This window comes from Lontra canadensis, unplaced genomic scaffold, assembly GCF_010015895.1.
Source record: "Lontra canadensis isolate GAN:19392208 unplaced genomic scaffold, GSC_riverotter_1.0 scaffold67, whole genome shotgun sequence".
Classification (NCBI taxonomy): Eukaryota; Metazoa; Chordata; class Mammalia; order Carnivora; family Mustelidae; genus Lontra; species Lontra canadensis.
Window position 1 is genome coordinate 4810370 of NW_022631061.1, and position 21066 is coordinate 4831435.

The 21066-nt window shown below is 34.1% G+C and overlaps 1 protein-coding gene across 6 annotated transcripts in view; it reads left to right on the forward strand.

The window, feature by feature from the left end:
- PDS5B (PDS5 cohesin associated factor B) overlaps positions 1-21066 on the forward strand; it is a 192954-nt gene that overhangs the window by 77720 nt on the left and 94168 nt on the right. For all 6 annotated transcript variants that reach the window (XM_032880024.1, XM_032880027.1, XM_032880026.1 and 3 more), the window contains exons 7-10: positions 832-912; positions 5187-5327; positions 10205-10320; positions 13116-13210. In XM_032880024.1, coding sequence (XP_032735915.1) covers positions 832-912; positions 5187-5327; positions 10205-10320; positions 13116-13210 — 433 coding nt within the window. The remainder of the gene's footprint in view (positions 1-831; positions 913-5186; positions 5328-10204; positions 10321-13115; positions 13211-21066) is intronic.

Here is a 21066-nt window from a genome sequence, read left to right on the forward strand (position 1 = left end):
GGAAGCATCAATGCAGGTAAATCTAAAAATATGCTAAATGTGAGTTTTAGGGTATTTACAGTGTACCTGTTTTCTGTAATGTTCTTAAATCGTAATGGCAATTCTCCTTTAGATCTTTGGTCTTGATTGTTTTTGTCATTATCAGAATCTCTTAGAAACATGTTTTCTTAAGATATTTTTTCTTGTACCTTTTTTCTTTTCATATTTTACTGTTTCTTATGTTTCTTGATGTATCATTGACCTTATCTATGCTCTGAGATGTGCTTGAGTAAATCTCCTGTCGCATAGTTGCCCCAAACTCTTGTCTTTCCCCACCTGTCAGCCCCCCATTCTTGTTCACATTAGAATCCAGTTCATTCTTTTAGGATATTTTGGTTCTTCTGGACCTGGGTAAAACAACCTGTATTTGTACTCAGCTGAACTGATTTGACTTCGGGACTATGTTTAGAATCACTGTCTCCTCTTCTATCTAATAAACATTTATTGGTCTTTTCTGTGTGGTTTACCTTATGTTGTGAATGAGATAGGAAGACAATGTAATTATCCTTTCTTGGAAGGGATCTTATCATCTAGGTAGACCAGTTAGTCTTTTTTTTTAAATTAATTATTTTTATTAACATATAATGTATTATTTGCCCCAGGGGTGTAGGTCTGTGAATCGTCAGCCTAACGCACTTCATAGTCTTAAAAGAAGAAAGGTGGCTTTCCTTTCTCTTTTATTCTGAGTTTTAGTTTTCCCATTCATTTACTCAGGAGTACCTTTTGGAATACAGGTAATATTTTGTTTTTCATGGTTAGAGATGTCTAATAGATATTGTTTATGTTTTTCAGAATTTAAACAAGCAAGCGTATGATTTGGCAAAGGCTTTACTGAAGAGGACAGCTCAAGCTATTGAACCATATATTACCAATGTAAGTCTTTCTTGTAGTTGACTGTCAGAAGGATTAGCCAACGTTTTAAAGATAGCTAGAAGCAAAATTTTGGCAGGTAGTACATACTTTGAAATTTTGTGTTGTTTTAATCATTAAATGATATATTTTCTTTCTCCTTATTTAAAATTATTCTTGTTTATTATTATATGGAAGGTTAGCTAGCATCTTGTTTGTTCATTCATTTGCTTCTTTGAAATTGCCTAAAAATTAAAATAACTTTTATTTTGATTCGCAAGATACACTGTTTGTTTCTAATGTTCCAAATAGAGCTAAATGTAATTAGGTAAAACATATGGAACTTCTCATTATTCAGGGAAGTTACAGCTTTTTGGAGATTAAATTGGTTTATGCAAGAAATAGATATGAACTAATATCAAGACTTTAAAGTTGAAGGCAAGTATGAATGGCAGCAATTTGGTGACAGTTGTCTGTCTTGCTATCATGTACCTCAACCTTTTCTGAAAAAGGGAAAGAATTGAGATGAAAAGAGCCCTTCCAATATCATCCCAATCTGCTTATTTACAATTGACCATCTTTTAGCTATTTTCGGAAGAAATATATTTTAGTTGATAGGTTCAATGATAAAAGCTTAAGTTTTATTTTCTCTCCATAGTTCTATTGAGTTGCACAACTCTAGAGGGCACCATTCATATGGAAAGTATTCACATGAATGGTGCCTTATGTAACACTTCTCTCTACTTACTTTCCACTTTCACCCACCTTCAGTTATGTAAAGGATGTAAGTCTGTCTCTTAGAAAAAAGTGAGAAACAAAGTCATTTATAATCACTTATGTATTTGCCTGAAGTTTATTGAAAGAGCATATTTCCTGTAGTATATAAAAAATGAAATTCATATATAAAATACATCGTGAAAAGATGTGCTTTGGAAAAGTAACAAACTTTATAGAACAGCATCTTGGTAAATCTTAGTTTTTGTTTCTGGCTTATGGCCTTAAATAATTCGAAACACATGATGATTTGGAAAAATGTGTTTGATTTGTAAGAAAATTGTTTCGGAGGGTGAACTTTGAGAACCTGGACAAATTGTGTAATCTATCTTAATACTCCAAATTGGCAGGGAAGTCTAAATAATGATTTCTGCTAGTTTTGTGAATCTTGGGTATCAGCCAGAATAAATTGGTTGGACTGAGTGGGTTGAGTTTTTTTCATTATTGACTTGATGGCTTTTGAATTGTGTAGACTCAGACTTAAGCTTTTGTGTGTGATTAATTAACCTTCCCCTTTCCTTTGCTTCAAGAGCATCTGAATGACTATCTCCATGGCCTATTAGATACACTAGGTGAGCTCCTCCTGGTGGTCACTTATTTACATTGGTATTGCCAGATGGTTTTTTAGGGGAACAGTTAAATTTTTTTGACTTTTTTTCTGGCAAAACAAAACAAAACGGAACAAAAACAAATAACACTATACCATGTTAATATCTTTTCTAGAATTGGGGAAATAAATATTTTATTGGTAATAAAAAAAGTAAGGTCCAAGATGGAATGATGGTGTTTGTTGGAGCTAGGTGATTAGGTTCATTATACTATCCTCTCAGCATATGTTTATATTTGAAAATATTTATTATTAGAGCTAAAAGAAAAAGGACCGGAGAAATACTTTTAGGAATCTCAGGTGTTTACAGTTCCCTATCACTAATATCTTATGTTAATTGCTTGTTCTTAGTTCTTGCCTGCAGAGGTAGAACTGCCCTCTCCATACTATCTTTATCAGAAGCTGAGGGGCGAGAGGCACAAAATTAGTAGAAGGTCCGAGCACACTTCCAGCTGTATTTTATTACCCATACTTTGTCCATTGTTTAATCTCTTCTTGTTCCTTGCTTTATTTGATGGTTAGCTAAGACATCATTAAGAATTGCTTTCTTTCACCCTCTTTAGTTCCCTTATACATCTTTTTTTCTACTTCAAACTTTGACCTAGTGATCTTGTCTTGTAAGATGAAATGAATTACAGTATTAAAATAATTCTTAGGTTTTTTGAACTTGTACATGTAGTAGCCATTATTCATTTATCTTTGTAGTAGAGAATTAACAAGCAAAAGTACAGGTAGGATACTGAGGTAATAATAACCACATTTCTATCTCTTTTTTACTTACTTTTTTTTTTTTTCCACTATTAGGGATATGATAGAGACACATTTCAAGTTCTTTATAGTGATTCTTACATATTTAGGACTTAAATCACTGTGATTATTACTTTAGATTATTATTTTATGTTGTTATTATAGATTATTTTTTTAAGGGGTGCCTGGGTGGCTCAGTGGGTTAAAGCCTCTGCCTTGGGCTCAGATCATGATCTCAGGGTCGTGGGATCGAGCCCCGCATCGGGCTCTCTGCTTAGCAGGGAGCCTGCTTCCTCCTCTCTCTCTGCCTGCTTCTCTGCCTACTTGTGATCTCTGTCTGTCAAATAAATAAATAAAATCTTAAAAAAAAAAGATTATTTTTTAAAAAGTAAAATTTGTCATTACTTGACAACTTAAGAAACTAAAAAGTATGTATTTTTTGAAAAGGTCAAACTATCAGACACAAAAAGTGCATAGGGACCAAAAATTTTCTGCCTGGATCACTTCTTGGTAATTTTATTTTTCATCAGAACTTTTTCTTTCTTTTTTTTTTTTTTTTTTTTTGAGAGAGTGAGTGAGCGAGCAGGTGGGGAGGGGCAGAGAGAGAATCGTAAGTAGGCTTCAAGCGTGGGACTCAGTCTCACGACCCTCAGATCATGACCTGAGCCAAAATCAGGAGTCAGACACTGAACCGACCAAACCATGTAGGTGTCCCAGCAATAAAGTATTTTTAAATCGCTGTATGTATGTATGTATGTATATATATATATATATATATATATATATATATATATATATATATGGCTTTTTTTTTCTTTTAAAGACAATGCTTTGGCATACTTAATAGACTACAGCATTTTTTTTTTTTTTAAATTTTCAAATTTGGTTTCCCCAGACTGATAAAGATACATCATGTCACAAGGTGGCCAGATTGGAAAGGATTATTTGGTCTTGTTAAGGAAAGGTTAGATTTACTATTTTTAAGCAGGAGATATTTTGTGAGTGGAAACAAAGTCATTTGATTTTCAGCCTGAATGAGAATTTAACCTTTGATGTCATGAAATTCTTTTCCTACAATGTTGATAAACCAGGACAACAAACAAATTACTTTTAAAACTGGTTAAAAAAAAAAAGGAATAGTAACATGGAATTTGTTCTTTTCTCCCCTTCATAGCTGGGTAGTCTGTATAGGTTCATAGACATAAACTTCATGTAAGAATAGCCTAAGAGTTAAAGCAAGCAGAAAAGACATAGAAATGTGAAATATTTGACTTTGTACTTTCCATATTAAGTCAGGTTTTATTAACTGATACTGAGAGTAGTGCTCAGGGCTTATATGGTGTAAAAAATCCTTAAACTACTTTTTTGAAGAGACATAAGATACTGTTGAGAATATGTTGTATATTCTCTGGGTTAATTTTTTTATGAATTTGAAGACTTTAAATAGAAAGGAACTGGATTATTATGCCATGTATCTTTACCAGTTTTAGTAGTAATATGATGAATGATCTGAATGTGGAAACTAGTTATAGCTGGTTTCTAATGGAAACAAAATTGTTCAAATTTGGATTTTCCGTGTATGTGTGCTTTTAATTGGATTTTAATTAGTGCTGTAAACTTTGTACATATATATATATATATACTGTTTATCAGAATTTAAAAGAAGACAGAGGATTAGAAAAAGGTTGTTTTGCTTTATAAAATTACATATTTTAAAAATGGAATTGGCTCTGTCTATGGAAGGTGCAAAGTTTTGTCTTTAATGCTGTTGTCTCCCATACATGCTAAGGTGAACAAGGTGTGATCCCTTGACTTTAAGAAATTTATCTAGTAGGGAAATTAAGACATATACACAAATAGAACCGTCTTACAGGATAAAATACAGTAAGTACCATAATGGGGAAAATAGTGCATTTGATAGGTAGAGTGTTGATTGATAAGCTAATTGATAAATTAGTACAAATTACCTTTTATTGTATATGAGGTGAGTTTCATGTGCAAGGTGCACTAGCCTGTAGTTGTTTTCTACTTACTATTAGAAAATGTTTTGCTAACCCTTGTTTGAGTTTGTATAGAATAATAATGAATTTAATTGAATGATAATTAAGATTTTAGAAAATTAATTTTATCTATGGCATTGCTATTAATAATAAATTTTCTTTCTTAAAAGTTTTTTAATCAGGTTCTGATGCTTGGAAAAACGTCTATCAGCGATTTGTCAGAGCATGTGTTTGACTTAATTTTGGAGCTCTATAATATTGATAGTCATTTGCTGCTCTCTGTTTTACCCCAACTTGAATTTAAACTAAAGGTAACTATTTTAAAAATGTTATGGTTCTGTCAACCAGATTAGCAAAGAGCATTATTTGTGGCTCTTTAATTCTTTTGGAACTTTTACCTGAATGCTGCAGATGTGATGGTGTATTATGTTATTTATTTACATGTTACATTTATTTACATGTTTGTACCTTACTTCTTTGCTTATCTGCAATGCCTGGCTTGGTGCTTAGCAGATAGTAGCCACTTAATTAATGATGGTATTTTCCTTCAGATAATTTCCAGATAAATTCTAGATTGTGACCAATTTTTGAGGTCTAGCTATACATCAAGCTTCTTTTCAAGGCACAGTTTATAGTGGTTTCCAAGATCCCTTGATTACACCATAAAAATAGTTTAGGGTCTATTGTCCTCATATTGTGAAATATTTTCCCCTTGTGGATATTATCTTATGCCTATGTTGAAACTCTGTTACTTTTCACGTAGTTCTCTTTTTTGGTGGCATGTTCCTGTTGCCTTGACATTAAATTATGCCATAAAATTGAGTTTCATTTGTAGATTTGGGGAATAGAGTTTCCTCTTTCAAATTATTACAGGAAGATTTTAAAAAGTTGGTTATAATTAATCATCTTTGATGAAACCTGATGTACCACCCAGAGAAATTCTTAAATGATTTCCATGTTATATTTCTTGTTTGTAAAAATTTTGATTTGTCTCTTTTAAAACAAGAAAATAAACAATCTGTATTTGTAGCGTGAATAACACACAAAACTAGCAAGTGATTGTTCTCATTTTATTCTGGGGTGTATTTTTGGTGTATTTTTCAAGTGACCCACTTGATTCACTGTCCCAACTGCACCATATTTTCCCATGTAGTTAGCAATTTTGATGAGGCAGAAGGCAGTCATACTTCTTTTTTCTTGGTCTGATTTTTTTTTTTTTTTAAGATTTTATTTATTTATTTGGCAGAGAGATAGCACAGGTAGGCAGTGCAGCAGACAGAGGGACAGGGGGAAGCAGCTTCCTGCTGAGCGAGGAGCCTGATGCAGGGCTAGATCCCAGGACCCTGAGATCATGGCCTGAGCCGAAGGCAGACGCTTAACTGACTGAAGCATCCAGGTGCCCCTGGTCTAATTTTCTTCAAAAATACTGAATACTGTAAGAAATATAGAAAGTAAGGAATTATCATCCTTGTTTTCAGCAAGTCTAACAGCTAGTGAGGAAGAGGAGAAAAATTCAGATTTAATTAGCCAGATATCCTAAGTATGCTAAAAGATAAACAGCATGCAACTGAAACAAAGGAAACAGATATAGAAGCATATAGAGGTAGGAAGATGCTGGGTGAATTTGTGGAACACAAAGAGTTACAGTTGGATGGTGGCATAAAGTAAGCTTAAATCATCCCTGACTGCACATTAGAATCTTCACCTGTGGAGCGTTAGTAAGCAAACAGATGTCCGGGCATTAAACCAGATAAGTTGTTTTGATCAGAATTCTTGGCAGTAGAGTCCAGGCGTTCAGTTTTTTTTATTTTTATTTTTTTTAATTTTTAATTTTTTTAGAGCTTTAGAGGTCATTTTTTAAGATTGTTTTATTATTATTTACTTTTCTTTTTGTAATAGCTTTATTCAAATATAATTCAAATACCATAAAAATCACCCATTTAAAGTGTACAATTCAGTATTTTTTGACATATTCACAGTCATGCAACTATCATGACAATTATTTTTAGAACATTTTTATCACCCACTGAAAGAAATCTTACACCCTTTAGTGGTGACCTTCTGTTCCTCCAGGAACCCAGCTCAAGACAATCACTAATTTACTTTCTGTCCCTATAGATTGCCTCTTCTAGACATTTCTATAAATGGGATCATAGCATATATAATCTTTTGTGACTGGAATCTTTAACCTAGCGTAAAGTTTTCAAGGTTCTTCCATGTTGTAGTTTGTGCCAGGACTTCATTTATTTATTTATTTTTTAATTTTTATTTATTTTTAAAATTTCAGTGTTCCAGAATTTATCGTTTATGCACCACACCCAGTGCTCCATGTAATACATGCTCTCCATAATACCCACCACCAGGCTCACCCAACCTCCCACCTCCTGCCCCTCCAGAACCCTCAGATTGTTTTTCAGGGTCCACAGTCTCTCATGGTTCATCTTCCCCTCCAATTTCCCCCAACTCCCTTCTCCTCTCCATCTCCACATGTCCTCTTTGTTATTTCTTATGCTCCACAAATAAGCAAAACCATAGGATAATTGACTCTCTCTGCTTGACTTATTTCACTCAACATAATGTCTTCTAGTCCCGTCTATGTTGATACAAAAGTTGGGTATTCATCCTTTCTGATGGAGGCATAATACTCCATAGTATATATAGACCACATCTTTGTTTTTTAATTGCTAAATCATATTTCATTGTATGGGTAATAAAATATTTTATCAGTTGATGGACATTTATGTTTCCACCCTTTGCTATTATAAATAATGCTGCTATGTATTATGAATAGTGCTAGTATGAACAGACATGGACATATTTTTTACAATTTAAATTTAATTAATTAACATATAATGTATTATCAGTTTCAGAGGTAAAGGTCAGTGATTCATCAGTCTTATATAATATCCAGTGCTCATTACATCACATGCTCTCCTTAATGTCCATCACCCACTTACCCCATCCTTCCACCTCCCTCCCCTTAGCAACCCTCAGTTTGTTCCCTAAGATTAAAAGTCTCTTATGGTTTGTCTCCCTTTCTGGTTTCATCTTGTTTTATTTTTTCTTCTTTTGGGAGAAGATATTTACAAATGACATATCAGATAAAGGGCTAGTGTCTAAAATCTATAAAGAACTTACCAAACTCAATACCCAAAGAACAAATAATCCAGTCAAGAAATGGGCAGAAGACGTGAACAGACATTTCTCTAAAGAACACATCCAGATGGCCAACAGACACATGAAAAAATGCTCAACATCACTCGACATCAGGGAAATAACAAATCAAAACCACAATGAGATATAACCTTACAACAGTCAAAATAGCTAAAATTAACAAGTCAGGGAACAAGATGTTGGCAAGGATGTGGAGAAAGGGGAACCCTCCTAGACTGTTGGTGGGAATGCAAGCTGGTGCAACATCTAAAGAAAACAGTATGGAGGTTCCTCAAAAAGTTGAAAATAGAGCTACCCTATAACCCAGCAATTGCACTACTGGATAATTACCCCAAAGATACAAATGTAGTGATCTGAAGGGGCACCTGCACCCCAATGTTTTTTATAGCAGCAATGCCCACAATAGCTAAATTATGGAAAGATTCCAGATGTCCATTAAAAGATAAATGGATAAAGATGACATGGTATATATACACAATGGAATACTCTTCAGCTGTCAAAATGGAATCTTACATTTGCAATGACGTGGTTGGAACTAGAGGGTATTATGGTAAGCGAAGTAAGTCAGAGAAAGACAAGTATTATATGATCTCAGGAATTTAAGAAATAAGGCAGGATCATAGAGGAAGGGAGGAAAAAATAAAACCAGATGAAACCAGAGAGGGAGACAAACCACAAGATACTCTTAATCATAGGAAACAAATGTGTTTTACTATTATTTTAATTTTTTTCCTCCAAATTTTTATTTAAATTTCGGGTAACATAGTGTATTTTTGGTTTCAGGAGTAGAATATAGTGTTTCATCACTTAACATAGAACACTCAGTGCTCATCGTTACAAGTGCCCTCCTTACTACCCATCACCCATATAGCCCACGCCCCATCCACCTCTCTCCATTAACCCTCAGTTTGTTCTCTGTCATTAAGAGTCTCTTATAGTTTGCTTCCATTTCTCTTTTTCTTTCTCCTTCCCATATGTCCATCTGTTTTATTTCATAATTTCCAAATATGAGTGAAACCATATGATACTTGTTTTTCTCTGACTGACTGACTTCACTTAGCATAATACATTCTAGCTCCATTCATGTCATTGCAAATGGCAATGTTTCATTCTTGTTGAGGGCTGAGTAATATTCCTGTGTGTGTGTACACACATAGCCACATTTAGCGAGCATTTTGATGTGCCTCTGGGGTTGAAAAATACTTATTTAGAGGACTAGGGAGAGAAATAACAGAGATGACTTAGGTCATATTATGGGAGCTCTTAATACTAGGCTGAGGCATTGGTTTAAAAAAAAAAAAAACCCAACAGTGTACAGTGTCTTCATAGCACTTTGAATATCATTGTTTTTTGATATGGTCACATTTTATGTTCAAGTGTAGTATTGTGGCTAGTTCAGTCATTTTACCATTTTGTCATTTGTTGGAGGTACCAAAATCAATAATAAAATTGAGTTCCTGTCTCCTGCTACCTACCCATAATAGAATAAATAAAGCAGAAATTAGTTTTTGCGCATGCAAGGCTTCATCATATTGGTGAACTTCATTATGGATCTGGTATGTGTAGGTGAACTGATTCTTCTTTTGGGAGATTTCACATATTTATTTCTACAAAGAGCTTAACCAGTACAATCATACAGAACTTTCTGTTTACTGTAGGCCTGGCCTCTTCATGGCTATTTTTTAAAAAACAGTTTTTCAAGGGCCTGCATAACTTTGATGTAGTTAATTTTTGAATTTGACTGTGAATGGAAATAAGCCTCAAAATCAAGAGGGGTCTCTAACATTTAATCAAACTTTGGGATGTATTTTCATATAGGAAGTATACTTTAACAAGCTGATTAGAACATTTAATGGTTTATTTCTTGTAACGCATATTGAACATTTTTATGTATACTTTTTCGTCTGGAGCTCATGAAAGTTTTTCTGTGGAATTGGAGATGAGGAAGATCATGGGAAAATTATTGTGACTATATCTACCTGATGGCTTTAAAGCTGTTTGTGTTTTTGTTTAGAGCAATGATAATGAGGAACGTCTACAAGTTGTTAAACTATTGGCAAAAATGTTTGGTGCGAAGGATTCAGAATTGGCTTCTCAAAACAAACCACTTTGGCAGTGTTACTTGGGCAGGTATATGATTTTGGTGTCCTGTTTAAAAGTAATAAATGTTTTTAATCTATTTATATTATCTAAAAATGTCATCCATATTTTAATATTTTCCTGAAATTATAAAAATGAAGGTTTTATATTTTGAAATTTTTGAGTGTTAGTACTGATTAGCCATATTTACAATTTCCCTTTCTGTTTTCATCTTATTTTGCCCTTAATAATTTCTGAAAGATGATTTGCTTAAAAAGCTATCTCAGAAAGTATTATAGTCATGAAATTAAAATGTGTTAGTACATTAGCAGTGATTCATTCCAGTGAAAATAAATCATTGTAAAATGCATGGGTATCCACAGAATGAATAAATAAATGATATGTATGTCTTCCTCCTAACCTCCTTTGTACATTTCTCTTTTAAAGGAAGTGATAGCCTGGGATAATATATATGCTTTTAATGTTCACAATCGTGAAATTGCAAAATTTTGAGTGTATTTGTTTGTTTCTTTTTTCTTTGAGAAGGGTTCAATTATGTTTTTAAAGGTATCCTTGACCTTGAATATATTAAAACCACTTAAAGTGCCCTGGCTGAAACCTACTTTGACCCAGAAGATAAAGGAGAATTTTTTTTCCTCTGCTTAAATTTTTTTCATAACAAATAATGCAGTTAAGTCACAAATAAATAGGATTTAAAAACTCATACTCTGTTTCTTTTTATATTGAAATATTTGCATGTTATAACCACTTTTCTTTCCATCTTAATATTAGAACTGTCATGATTATAATAAATTTAATCTCTCTTGGCCTTATTTTTCTAATTTGTTAAATGAACTATAAGCTTGCTAAGTGCTAAATTCTTAATCTGATTTCTTATCGCTTATATAGCTCAATAGTATTTGACAGAGTGCGTTAAATGAATAAATTTTAGTCTATTGTCATTTTGAGTTTGCTTTCTAGACTCTTTTCCTTTAAATACAGTGGAAAGTTCTTGGGCAGTAGAGCAGAATAGCTTATATGTTTAATTAAATTATACCAGTTAATTTAGAGTCCACTTAATGTGGTAAAACAAAAATACAGGTTTTACTCATAGACATTTACTGTATCTTTAAATCAGGACTTGGATTATCCAGACTTGATTTGGGAGGTTAAAATTTGTCACATTTCCATTACATTGTAATTTTTCCTTTACTTTTAAAATTATTGTCTTCAAACTGAAACTCACAGATTATTACCACTTTTAAGAAGCTAGAGTATTTTTTAAAGAGGTCTTATAATATTTATTTATAATGGTGAAATGGTATATGTTTAGTTGAAAATGGTAAAGTTCATAGGGTTGAAGTACTTGGATTCAAAACAGTCTGGAAACTATATGATACCATAGTCTAGGTGTTATAACTTATTTTTGAGTGTACTTCATGGAGCATTTTTTTTCTTATAATAAGCTTTTCTTTTTTCTCTTCTTTTTTTAAAAATTTTATTTATTTATTTGACAGACAGAGATCACAAGTAGGCAGAGAGGCAGGCAGAGAGAGAGAGGAGGAAGGAAGCAGGCTCCCTGCTGAGCAGAGAGCCCCATGCGGGGCTCTATCTTAGGACCCTGGGAACATGACCTGAGCCAAAGGCAGAGGCTTTAAGCCACTGAGCCACCCAGGCGCCCCTCTTATAATAAGCTTTTATGAATAATTTGGTGCTCGTTTAGAAGATCTCTTTTTTTCTCCTTTATAATATTTGTTATGACATTTGTTATATGTTATGAATTTGTTATGGTATTGGGTGATAGATGATTTGGAAACCTTTTGATATTACAGAATTAGATATATGAAAATATGCAATGGAAAATTCTCACTTTACTTTGATGTTCTTGTTACTTAACAAGATTTTTCAAAGACATCACTCTTTTGTAGTCCAGGCTGAACTAGTGTATACAGGCTTTCAACATTATGGTTTAGGACAGCTGGACATCATGGGCTTTATGATGGAGGAACAGGAGTCCATCTATGAAATAGTCTTGCTGAAACAGTGAATCTGGATATAATTAAGTGTCTAGATCTAACTATCAATTTGTAAGATTTAGGAGAGAAGGGGAGCCTATTAAATGAAACCAGGATAATACAGATTAGTGAAATCTCAACTGTGGGAAAACACTACACACACAAAGAGAACAATTTCTTCACCAAATAAATTATAAGGGAAAAAAAAGATGGAAGAGAAATACAAAATTAAAAGATACCTAAATTGCATATCTTTCAAAGAGTTTTAATATTTTGGAGATAAATACTAAGATATTTACTTCTTCATTTAAAATTGACTTTGGTATTAGTGGAAATGTGATGTTTAACTGGATAGGAGTTAATTTGGGCTCAGTTTTAGAGTCCTGTAAAATAATACGGGCTTTAGTGCAAGATCTGCCACACTTTGTGAATGCCCTACACTTAAGAAAGAATGGGATTTATATAATGTATCTATGACCTGTGCACACAAATAAGCTTATATAAACATATATATTTAAAAGAAAAATATTTATAGGAAAAATCTTGTCATTCTCATTTTTTGTGCTTGAGCCAAACATGTTGTTTTCACAAGCTCCTTAAAAGTACATAGTTCTCATAGGAGATTGTCCTGGTTTAATGTAGACATTCTGAAGCATTCATAAATATATAGCTTATCAGAACTTTGTTGAAATAGTCTAGCTTTGCTTTGAATTATTCTACATAACTTGTTTTTTCTTTTAATTAGAGAAGTAAATATAAATTGTGTATATTTTAAACACATAATTGTTGCTCTTATTTTAAAGAACGTTCTGTGCCTTTATATTTTATCAGGTTTAATGACATCCATGTACCAATCCGCTTGGAATGTGTGAAGTTTGCTAGTCATTGTCTCATGAACCATCCTGATTTAGCAAAGGACTTAACAGGTATTATATACCCATAATAGCAAAGATGCCTAGATGTTCTTTGGTGAAAAAAATCACTTTTATGTATATGGGGAAAAAAATCCCGTTTTTTGGTTACTGTGATGGGTAAAGTCATCTTTTAATTCATTATCATGGAAGTTACTCTCTGAAGCTAGAATTTTTATTCCTTATATCTTTTAGTCTAGAAACACACTATAAAAAGTCAGTTTACCAGAAACAATACGAATTTTTTCATTTCAGAACAATTCTAAAGATATTTTAGGTGTTTGGATTTGAACTTCACTTTGGTATTCTTTACTCTTCTTTAATGTGTTGAGAACTTAGGTAAATGTCATTAATTTGTGAACTAACTATGTTAAATAGGGGTCCCTTTTCTGAAATCTGTATAAATTACAAGGCATTTCAGAATTTTGCATTTTTATACTAATAAAGATATCATGTATCTGAATATTGCTTGTCTATTAATTTTTCTTTTCTTTTTTAAGATTTCACTTATTTAGGGGTGCCTGCTTAGCTCAGTTAAGTGTCTGTCTTTGGCTCAGGTCATGATCCCAGAGTCCTGGAATGGAGCTCCATATTGGGCTTCTTGCTCAGCAGGGAACCTGGTTTTCCCTCTGCCTGCCACTGCTTGTGCTTGCGCTCTCTCTCTCTGACAAATAAATAAAATCTTAAGGAAAAGATTTTATTTATTTATTAAGATTTTATTAATTTGAGGGACGCCTGGGTGGCTCAGTGGGTTAAAGCCTCTGCTTTCGGCTCAGGTCATGATCCCAGGGTCCTGGGATCGAGCCCTGCATCGGGCTCTCTGCTCAGTGGGGAGCCTGCTTCTCCTCTCTCTCTCTGCCTGCCTCTCTGCCTACTTGTGATCTTTGTCTGTCAAATAAATAAATAAAATCTTTAAAAAAAAAAAAGATTTTATTAATTTGAGAAAGAGAGCAAGTGAGAGCACAAGTGTTGAGGGGGTGGGTAGAATGGGAGGGAGAAGCAGACTCCCTATTGAGCAGGAAGCCCCATGGGTGGGGCTCTATCCCTGAACTCCAGGATCATGACCTGAGCTGAAGGCAGAGGTTTAACTGACTGAGCCACCCAAGCACCCTTAATTTTTTTAAATTAGGAAATTGTTTGGGAAATACAGATGACTATAGTAGCTGCTATGTCTTCTTCAGAAATGTTACCTCATTTTGCTATATTTGCTTAAGAGATTTAATAAAGAAAAGAAATTGTAGTTGAAATGCCACTCATAAACTATTATTCCTGTTTCCGCAGAGGGTAGCTACTCCACTAAATTTGGTCTGCATCCTGTTTCTTTTTCTATCTATGTCACATGTATATTTGTCCATAAATGATATATGGTACTGTTATGTGTGGTTTTTTTTTTTTTAAGATTTTATTTATTTATTTGTCAGAGAGAGAGGAGTGAGAGTGAGCACAGGCAGACAGAGTGGCAGGCAGAGGCAGAGGGAGAAGCAGGCTCCCTGCCAAGCAAGGAGCCCGATGTGGGACTCAATCCCAGGGCACTGGGATCATGACCCGAGCTGAAGGCAGCTGCTTAACCAACTGAGCCACCCAGGCATCCCTTTGTTATGTGTTTTTAAAAATTTTATTGAAATGGTATCATTTGAATTTGATGGAGTTGAACTTATTCCTACTGTCTTATGTATTTTATTTTCATGCTTCTTGCTTTTTTTCTTTTCCCTCCTATTTTCCTCTTTTCTGCTTAATTGCTTACTTTTCTTTGTTTTCATTTTTTATTTTTTCCCTTGGGGCTTAGAAGTTAACATTTTCACTTTTGTGCTTTTACTGCATAATTGATCAATGAAGTCTAAAGTTAATCAGAGCTCTTTAGCTTCTTTCTGAGCAATCAAGGAACTTCAAGGTTTAACTTCAAAGTTTTAACTCTGCATGTTCTCTTTCCATTGTTTACATTATTGTTTGTTATTAGTTATTTACTCTTTTTAAAACTTTATCAACTTGTAGTATATTAAAAAAATTTTTTTTATGGTCCTTGCTTACGGTTGCTTCTTAAATCTTACTACTTCCTTCTGAGTTTCTTTTTTTTTTTTTTTTAAAGATTTTATTTATTTATGTGACAGAGATTATAAGAAGGCACAGAGACAAGCAGAGAGAGAGAGAGGGAAGCAGGCTCCCCGCCGAGCAGAGAGTCCGATGCGGGGCTCGATCCCAAGACCCTGAGATCATGACCTGAGCCGAAGGCAGAGGCTTTAACCCACTGAGCCACCCAGGCGCCCCACTTCTGAGTTTCTTTTGATAAAATGATGAAGTGTATTCTTTCATAATTTTTTTTTTTAAGATTTTTGATTTATTTACTTGACAGGGAGCAAAAGCAGGGGAGGTGGCAGGCAGAGGGAGAGGGAGAAGCAGGCTTCCACCTGAGCAGGGAGCCAAATGTGGGGCTCAATCCCGGGACCCCAGGATCATGACCTGAGCTGAAGACAGATGCTTAACTGACTGAGCCATCCACATGCCCCTCTTTAATATTTTTAACAATAGTTTGTCATAGTAATACTTTCAGGTTTTGTTAAATTTCTACCAATTCTGTTTAAACAGCAGGAATTTCTCACTTTCATCCTTTTTTTTGTGGGTGATACCATGTCTGAAACCCTCCACCTGCCCACTCATATCTGAATTTGGACTGCTTGCTCTTTGAGCTTCTACTTTATAGCATTGATCTTCAGAGGATCTGTTCTTCCTCCCTCTTTCATCTTCCCTCTGTTTCCTTTCCTTCTCTCTCTCTCTCTCCTGCGTGTGTGTGTGTGTGTCTTTCTCTTTTGTCTTCCTCCTTCTCTTTTCCCCTGGACATTCCTTTTACTGTAACATTCTATTCTTGTGTTACTGATGCACTATTCTCTGAAAAAATTAATGATAGTGTTTTGGAGAATTTTTTTCCTACAAAATGTTTGTTTTAGTCAACTTATTTTTCCCACCTGCTTTGTCTGTATTTTCTGTTAGAGGCTTTCCTCAAATGCTTGTTAGTCGGTAGCTCTCTGCTATAATTAAGAGTGGGGGACTAAATAAAGAGCTGTTTAGAAAGCCCTGAATGTATAGATGGGATTGCTGATTCTGAACTTCGATATAGGGTGACCTGGGCGGGTTCTCTGTTAGAAAACCTTTAGTTGAAATACTTGTCTTTAACTGGTCAGATTCCCCACTGAAGAGGATCCTATCAGGAGTTTAAAAGTCTAGTTGCTGGTATCTTTGGGACTCCTGTATTATTACTTCATTCCTTTTTTTATTATTGAGTGATATTCTGTTGTATAAATACACAGCGATTTGTGTATTCACTTTTTTGTTTGATGGGTTTCTGGGTTGTTTTTGATTTTGAGCTATTAAGATTACGATTACTCTGAGTATTGTTACAAGTGTTTCTATGGATTTATGCTTTTATTTCTCTCTGATTACTTAGAGTGAAATTGCTGGTTATAGGGTAATATACATGTTTAATTTTATAAGAAATGACTAAGTTCTCCATATTAGCTAGTTTTCCACTTGGACTAGAAATGATTTAGACTTCAGTTCTTCAGTGTTCTTGTCACCATTTTGTATAAATCTTTTTGATTGTAGTCATTCTCATAGTTCTTGCTGTTTTATTGTGGTTTTAATTTGCATTCTCCTGATGACTAATGAGATTGAGTATCTTTTTATGTGTGTATTGAAATTTTCTTTTGTGAAGTGTGTGTTTAAATTTTAAATCCATCTTTTTAAAATTGGCTTGTTTTTCTTGTTGATTTTTAGTGGTCTGTGTATGTTCTGGATCTTTTTTAAAGTATAAAAAAATTAAGTAATTTTTCCATAGTCAGAACTTTAATACAAAGTTCGCTGTTACCTAAATAATACATGTTTTGATTTTTTTTTTTAACGGTTTTATTTATTTATTTGACAGACAGAGATCACAAATAGGCAGAAAGGCAGGCAGAGAGAGAGAGAGAGAGAGAGGAAGAAGCAGGCTCCCCGCTGAGCAGAGAGATGGATGCGGGGCTCGATCCCAGGACCCTGGGATCATGACCGGAGCCGAAGGCAGAGGCTTTAACCCACTGAGCCACCCAGGCACCCCATGTTTTGATTTTTTTATAGCTATCTAAAATATATTTTAAATGTGAATAATTTCACCGATAACCTTTTAAATCCTTCCATTGTTTGGAATGTTTGAATGTTTACCAAAAGATAGTGTGTAGTTTCCTTTTTTTATGAAACATTTATGTTGTGTTATGATTTCCTACTTTTCAGCCTCTGGGCACATTTTAGTTTTGTTTTGTCTTTTCCTTTAATTCCCATCACTTACTTCACCTATCCCCCTACCTGCCTTCCTCAGGTAACCATCAGTTTGTTCTCTATAGTTGAGTCTCTTGGTTTGTCTTTCACTCTCTATTTTTTTCCTTTGCTCATCAGTTTTCTTAAATTCCACATGTGACTGAGATCATATGGTATTTGTCTTTCTTTGATTTTGCTTAACATTATATTCTCTAGCTTTATCCATGTTTTGCAAATGGCAAGATTTCATTCCTTTTTAAAGCTGAATAATATTCTGCTGTGTGTATGTGTGTGTATACCTATTCTTCTCAAATTATCTCAAAAAAATAGAAGAGGAAAAAAAAAATAGAAGAGGAAGGAAAACTTCCAAATTCTTATGTGAGGTCAGTATCACCCTGATACCAAAACCAGATAAAGACACCACCAAAAAAAATAATTCTATAGGTCAATATCTCATGAGATACCACCTCTTCTTCATATCCATCCATGCATAGACACTTGGGCTTTTTCCTTAGCTTGGTTATTGTATGTAAATAATGTTGCAATAAATAGGGGTGAATGTATCCCTTTGAATTAGTGTTTTTTTATTCTTTGGGTGAATACCCAATAGTGGAATTACTGGCTTGGAGAGTAGTTCCATTTTTCACTTTTTGAGGAAATTCCATACTGTTTTCTAGAGTGGCTGAGCCAGTTTGCATTCCCACTGACAGTGCAAGAGAGTTTACCTTTTTCTATATCCTCACCAAGACCTCTTGTTTCTTGGTTGTTGATATTAGCCATTCTGACAGGTGTGAGATGATACCTCACTATAGTTTTAACTTGGATTTCCTTGATGATGAGTGATTTGAGCATCTTTTCATGTATCTTTTGGCCATCTGTTTGTCTTTGGAAAAATGTCTGTTCATATCTTGTCTATTACTTAATTGGATCATTTGGGGGTTTTGATGTTGAGTTGTATCAGTTATTTATATGTTTTGGGTACTAACCCTTTATCAGATATGTTATTTGCCATTATCTTCTATCTTCTTCCCTTCTCTAGGTTGTTTTTTAGTTTTGTTGGTTGTTTTCTTTGCTGTGTAGAAACTTAATTTTGAAATAGTCCCAATAGTTTATTATTGCTTTTGTTTGCCTTACCTTGAGAGACACTATCTATAAAAATGTTGTTACAGCCAATGTCCGAGAAATTACTACCTGTGCTTTCTTCAAGGGTTTTTACAGTTTAAGGTCTCACATTTAGGTCTTTAATCCATTTTGAGTTTATTTTTGTGTTTGGTGAAAGAAGGTGTTCTAGTTTCATTTATTTGCAGTGTAGCTGTCCCAACTCCATTTGTTGGAGAGATTTTCTTCCATTGGATATTCATTTCTCCTTTGTTGAAGATTAATTGGTCATAAAATGTGGGTTTACTTCTGGGTTTTCTATTCTGTTCCATTGATCTGTGTGTTTATTTTTATGCCAGTACCATACTATTTTAATTCTACCATTTTGTAATATAACTCGAAGTCTGGAATTGTGATACCTCCAGTTTTGTTTTTCTTTTTCAAGATTGCTTTGGCTAGTTAAGATCTTTTAATCCCATACAAACTTTAGGATTGTTTGTTTTAGTTTTGTGAAAAATGTTGGTATTTTGATATGAATTGTATTAAATCTGTAGATTGCGTTGGGGTGGTGTGGACGTTTTAACAGTATTTGTTTTTCCAACCTGTGAGCATGGAATGTCTTTCTGTTTCTTTTTATCATGTATGCATGTATCATGTATCTTGAATTGATCTCATCAGTATTTTTATAATTTTCAGAGTACAGGCTTTTACTATTTTGGTTAAGTTTATTCCTAGATATTTTATTATTTTTGATGCAATTTTAAATGGGATTTTTTCTTAATTTCACTTTCTGCTGCTTCATTGTATAGGAGTGCAACAGATTTCTGTACATTGATTTTGTATCCTGTGACTTTACTGAATTCATTTGTCAGTTCTAGTGATTTTTTGGTGGAGTCTTTAGAGTTTTCTCTAAAGAGATAATGATTATCTTATCCATTGGATAGATGCCTTTTTATTCTTTATCCATTTGGATGCCTTTTATTTCTTTATGTTGTCTGATTGCTGTGGCTATGACTTTCGAGTACTATTTTGAATAAAAGCAGTGGAAGTGGACATCCTTGTGTTTTTTCTGACCTTAAAGGAAAAGCTCTGTTTTTCACCACTGAGTATGATGTTGGCTGTGGGTTTTTCATATAAGGCCTTTATCATGTTGAGGTATGTTCCCTCTAGACCTACTTTGCAGAGGATTTCTATCATGAATGGATCTTATACTTTGTCAGATTCTTTTCCTGCATCTGTTGAAATGATGATACGATTTTTAAAAAAAATTTATTTATTTGACAGACGGAGATCACAAGTAGGCAGAGAGGCAGGTGGGGCTAAGGGGAAAGCAGAGTCCCTGCTGATCAGAGTGCTGGATGCGGGGCTCGATCCCAGTACCCTGGGATCATGACCTGAGCCAAAGGCAGAGGTTTAACCCACTGAGCCACCCAGGTGCCCCGAGGATACGATTTTTAAAAAAGATTTTATTTATTTATTTTTGAGAGAGAGTGAGTGTGAGGAGGAGGAAAGGTCAGAGGGAGAGAGAGAAGCAGAATCCCTGCTGAGCAGGGAGCCCATCGCAGGGGCTGGATCCCAGTACACTGAGATTATGACCTGAGCCGAAGGCAGCCACTTAACTGACTGAGTCACCCAGGAGCCCTTGATCATCTGATTTTTATCCTTTCTTTTATTAATGTGATTTATCAAGTTAATTATTTTGTGAATATTAAACTGCCCTCTTATCCCAGGAATAAATCCCACTTCATTGAGACATATGATTTTTTTAGAAATACTGTTTAATTCAGTTTGCTAATATTTTGTTGAGGATTTTTGCATTTATGCTCATGAGAGATATTGACCTGTAGAATTCTTTTTTTTGGTGGTGTCTTTATCTGGTTTTGGTATCAGGGTGATACTGGCCTCACAGAATGAATTTGGAAGTTTTCCTTCCTCTTCTATTTTTTTTTCCTTTTCTATTTTTCTTGAGATAGTTTGAGAAGAATAGGTATTAACTCTTCTTTAATTCTTTGGTAGAATTTGCCTATGAAGCCATCTGGTCCTGGACTTTTGTTTTTTGGGATTTTTTTGATTACTGATTCAATTTCATTGCTGGTAATTGGTCTGTTCTATTTTATTTATTTATTTTCTATTTCTCCATGCTTTAGTTTTGGTAGGTTGTATGTTTCCAGGAATTTATCCATTTCTTCTAAGTTGTCCAATTTGTTGGCATATGGGTTTCCATAAAAATCTGTTATAATTGTATTTCTGTGGTGTTGGTTGTTATTTCTCCTCTTTTATTAATGATTTTGTTTATTTGAGTCCTTTTGTTTTTTTGATAGCTATAGATTTATTGAAACCAACTCCTGGTTTCATTGATCTGTTCTATTTTTTATGTTTCTATATCATTTATTTCTACTCTGATCTTTATTATTCCTTCTTCTTGCTGGGTTTGGGCTTTCTCTTTTTGGTTTGTTTGTTTGTTTTTTCTAACTCTTTTAGCTTTAAGG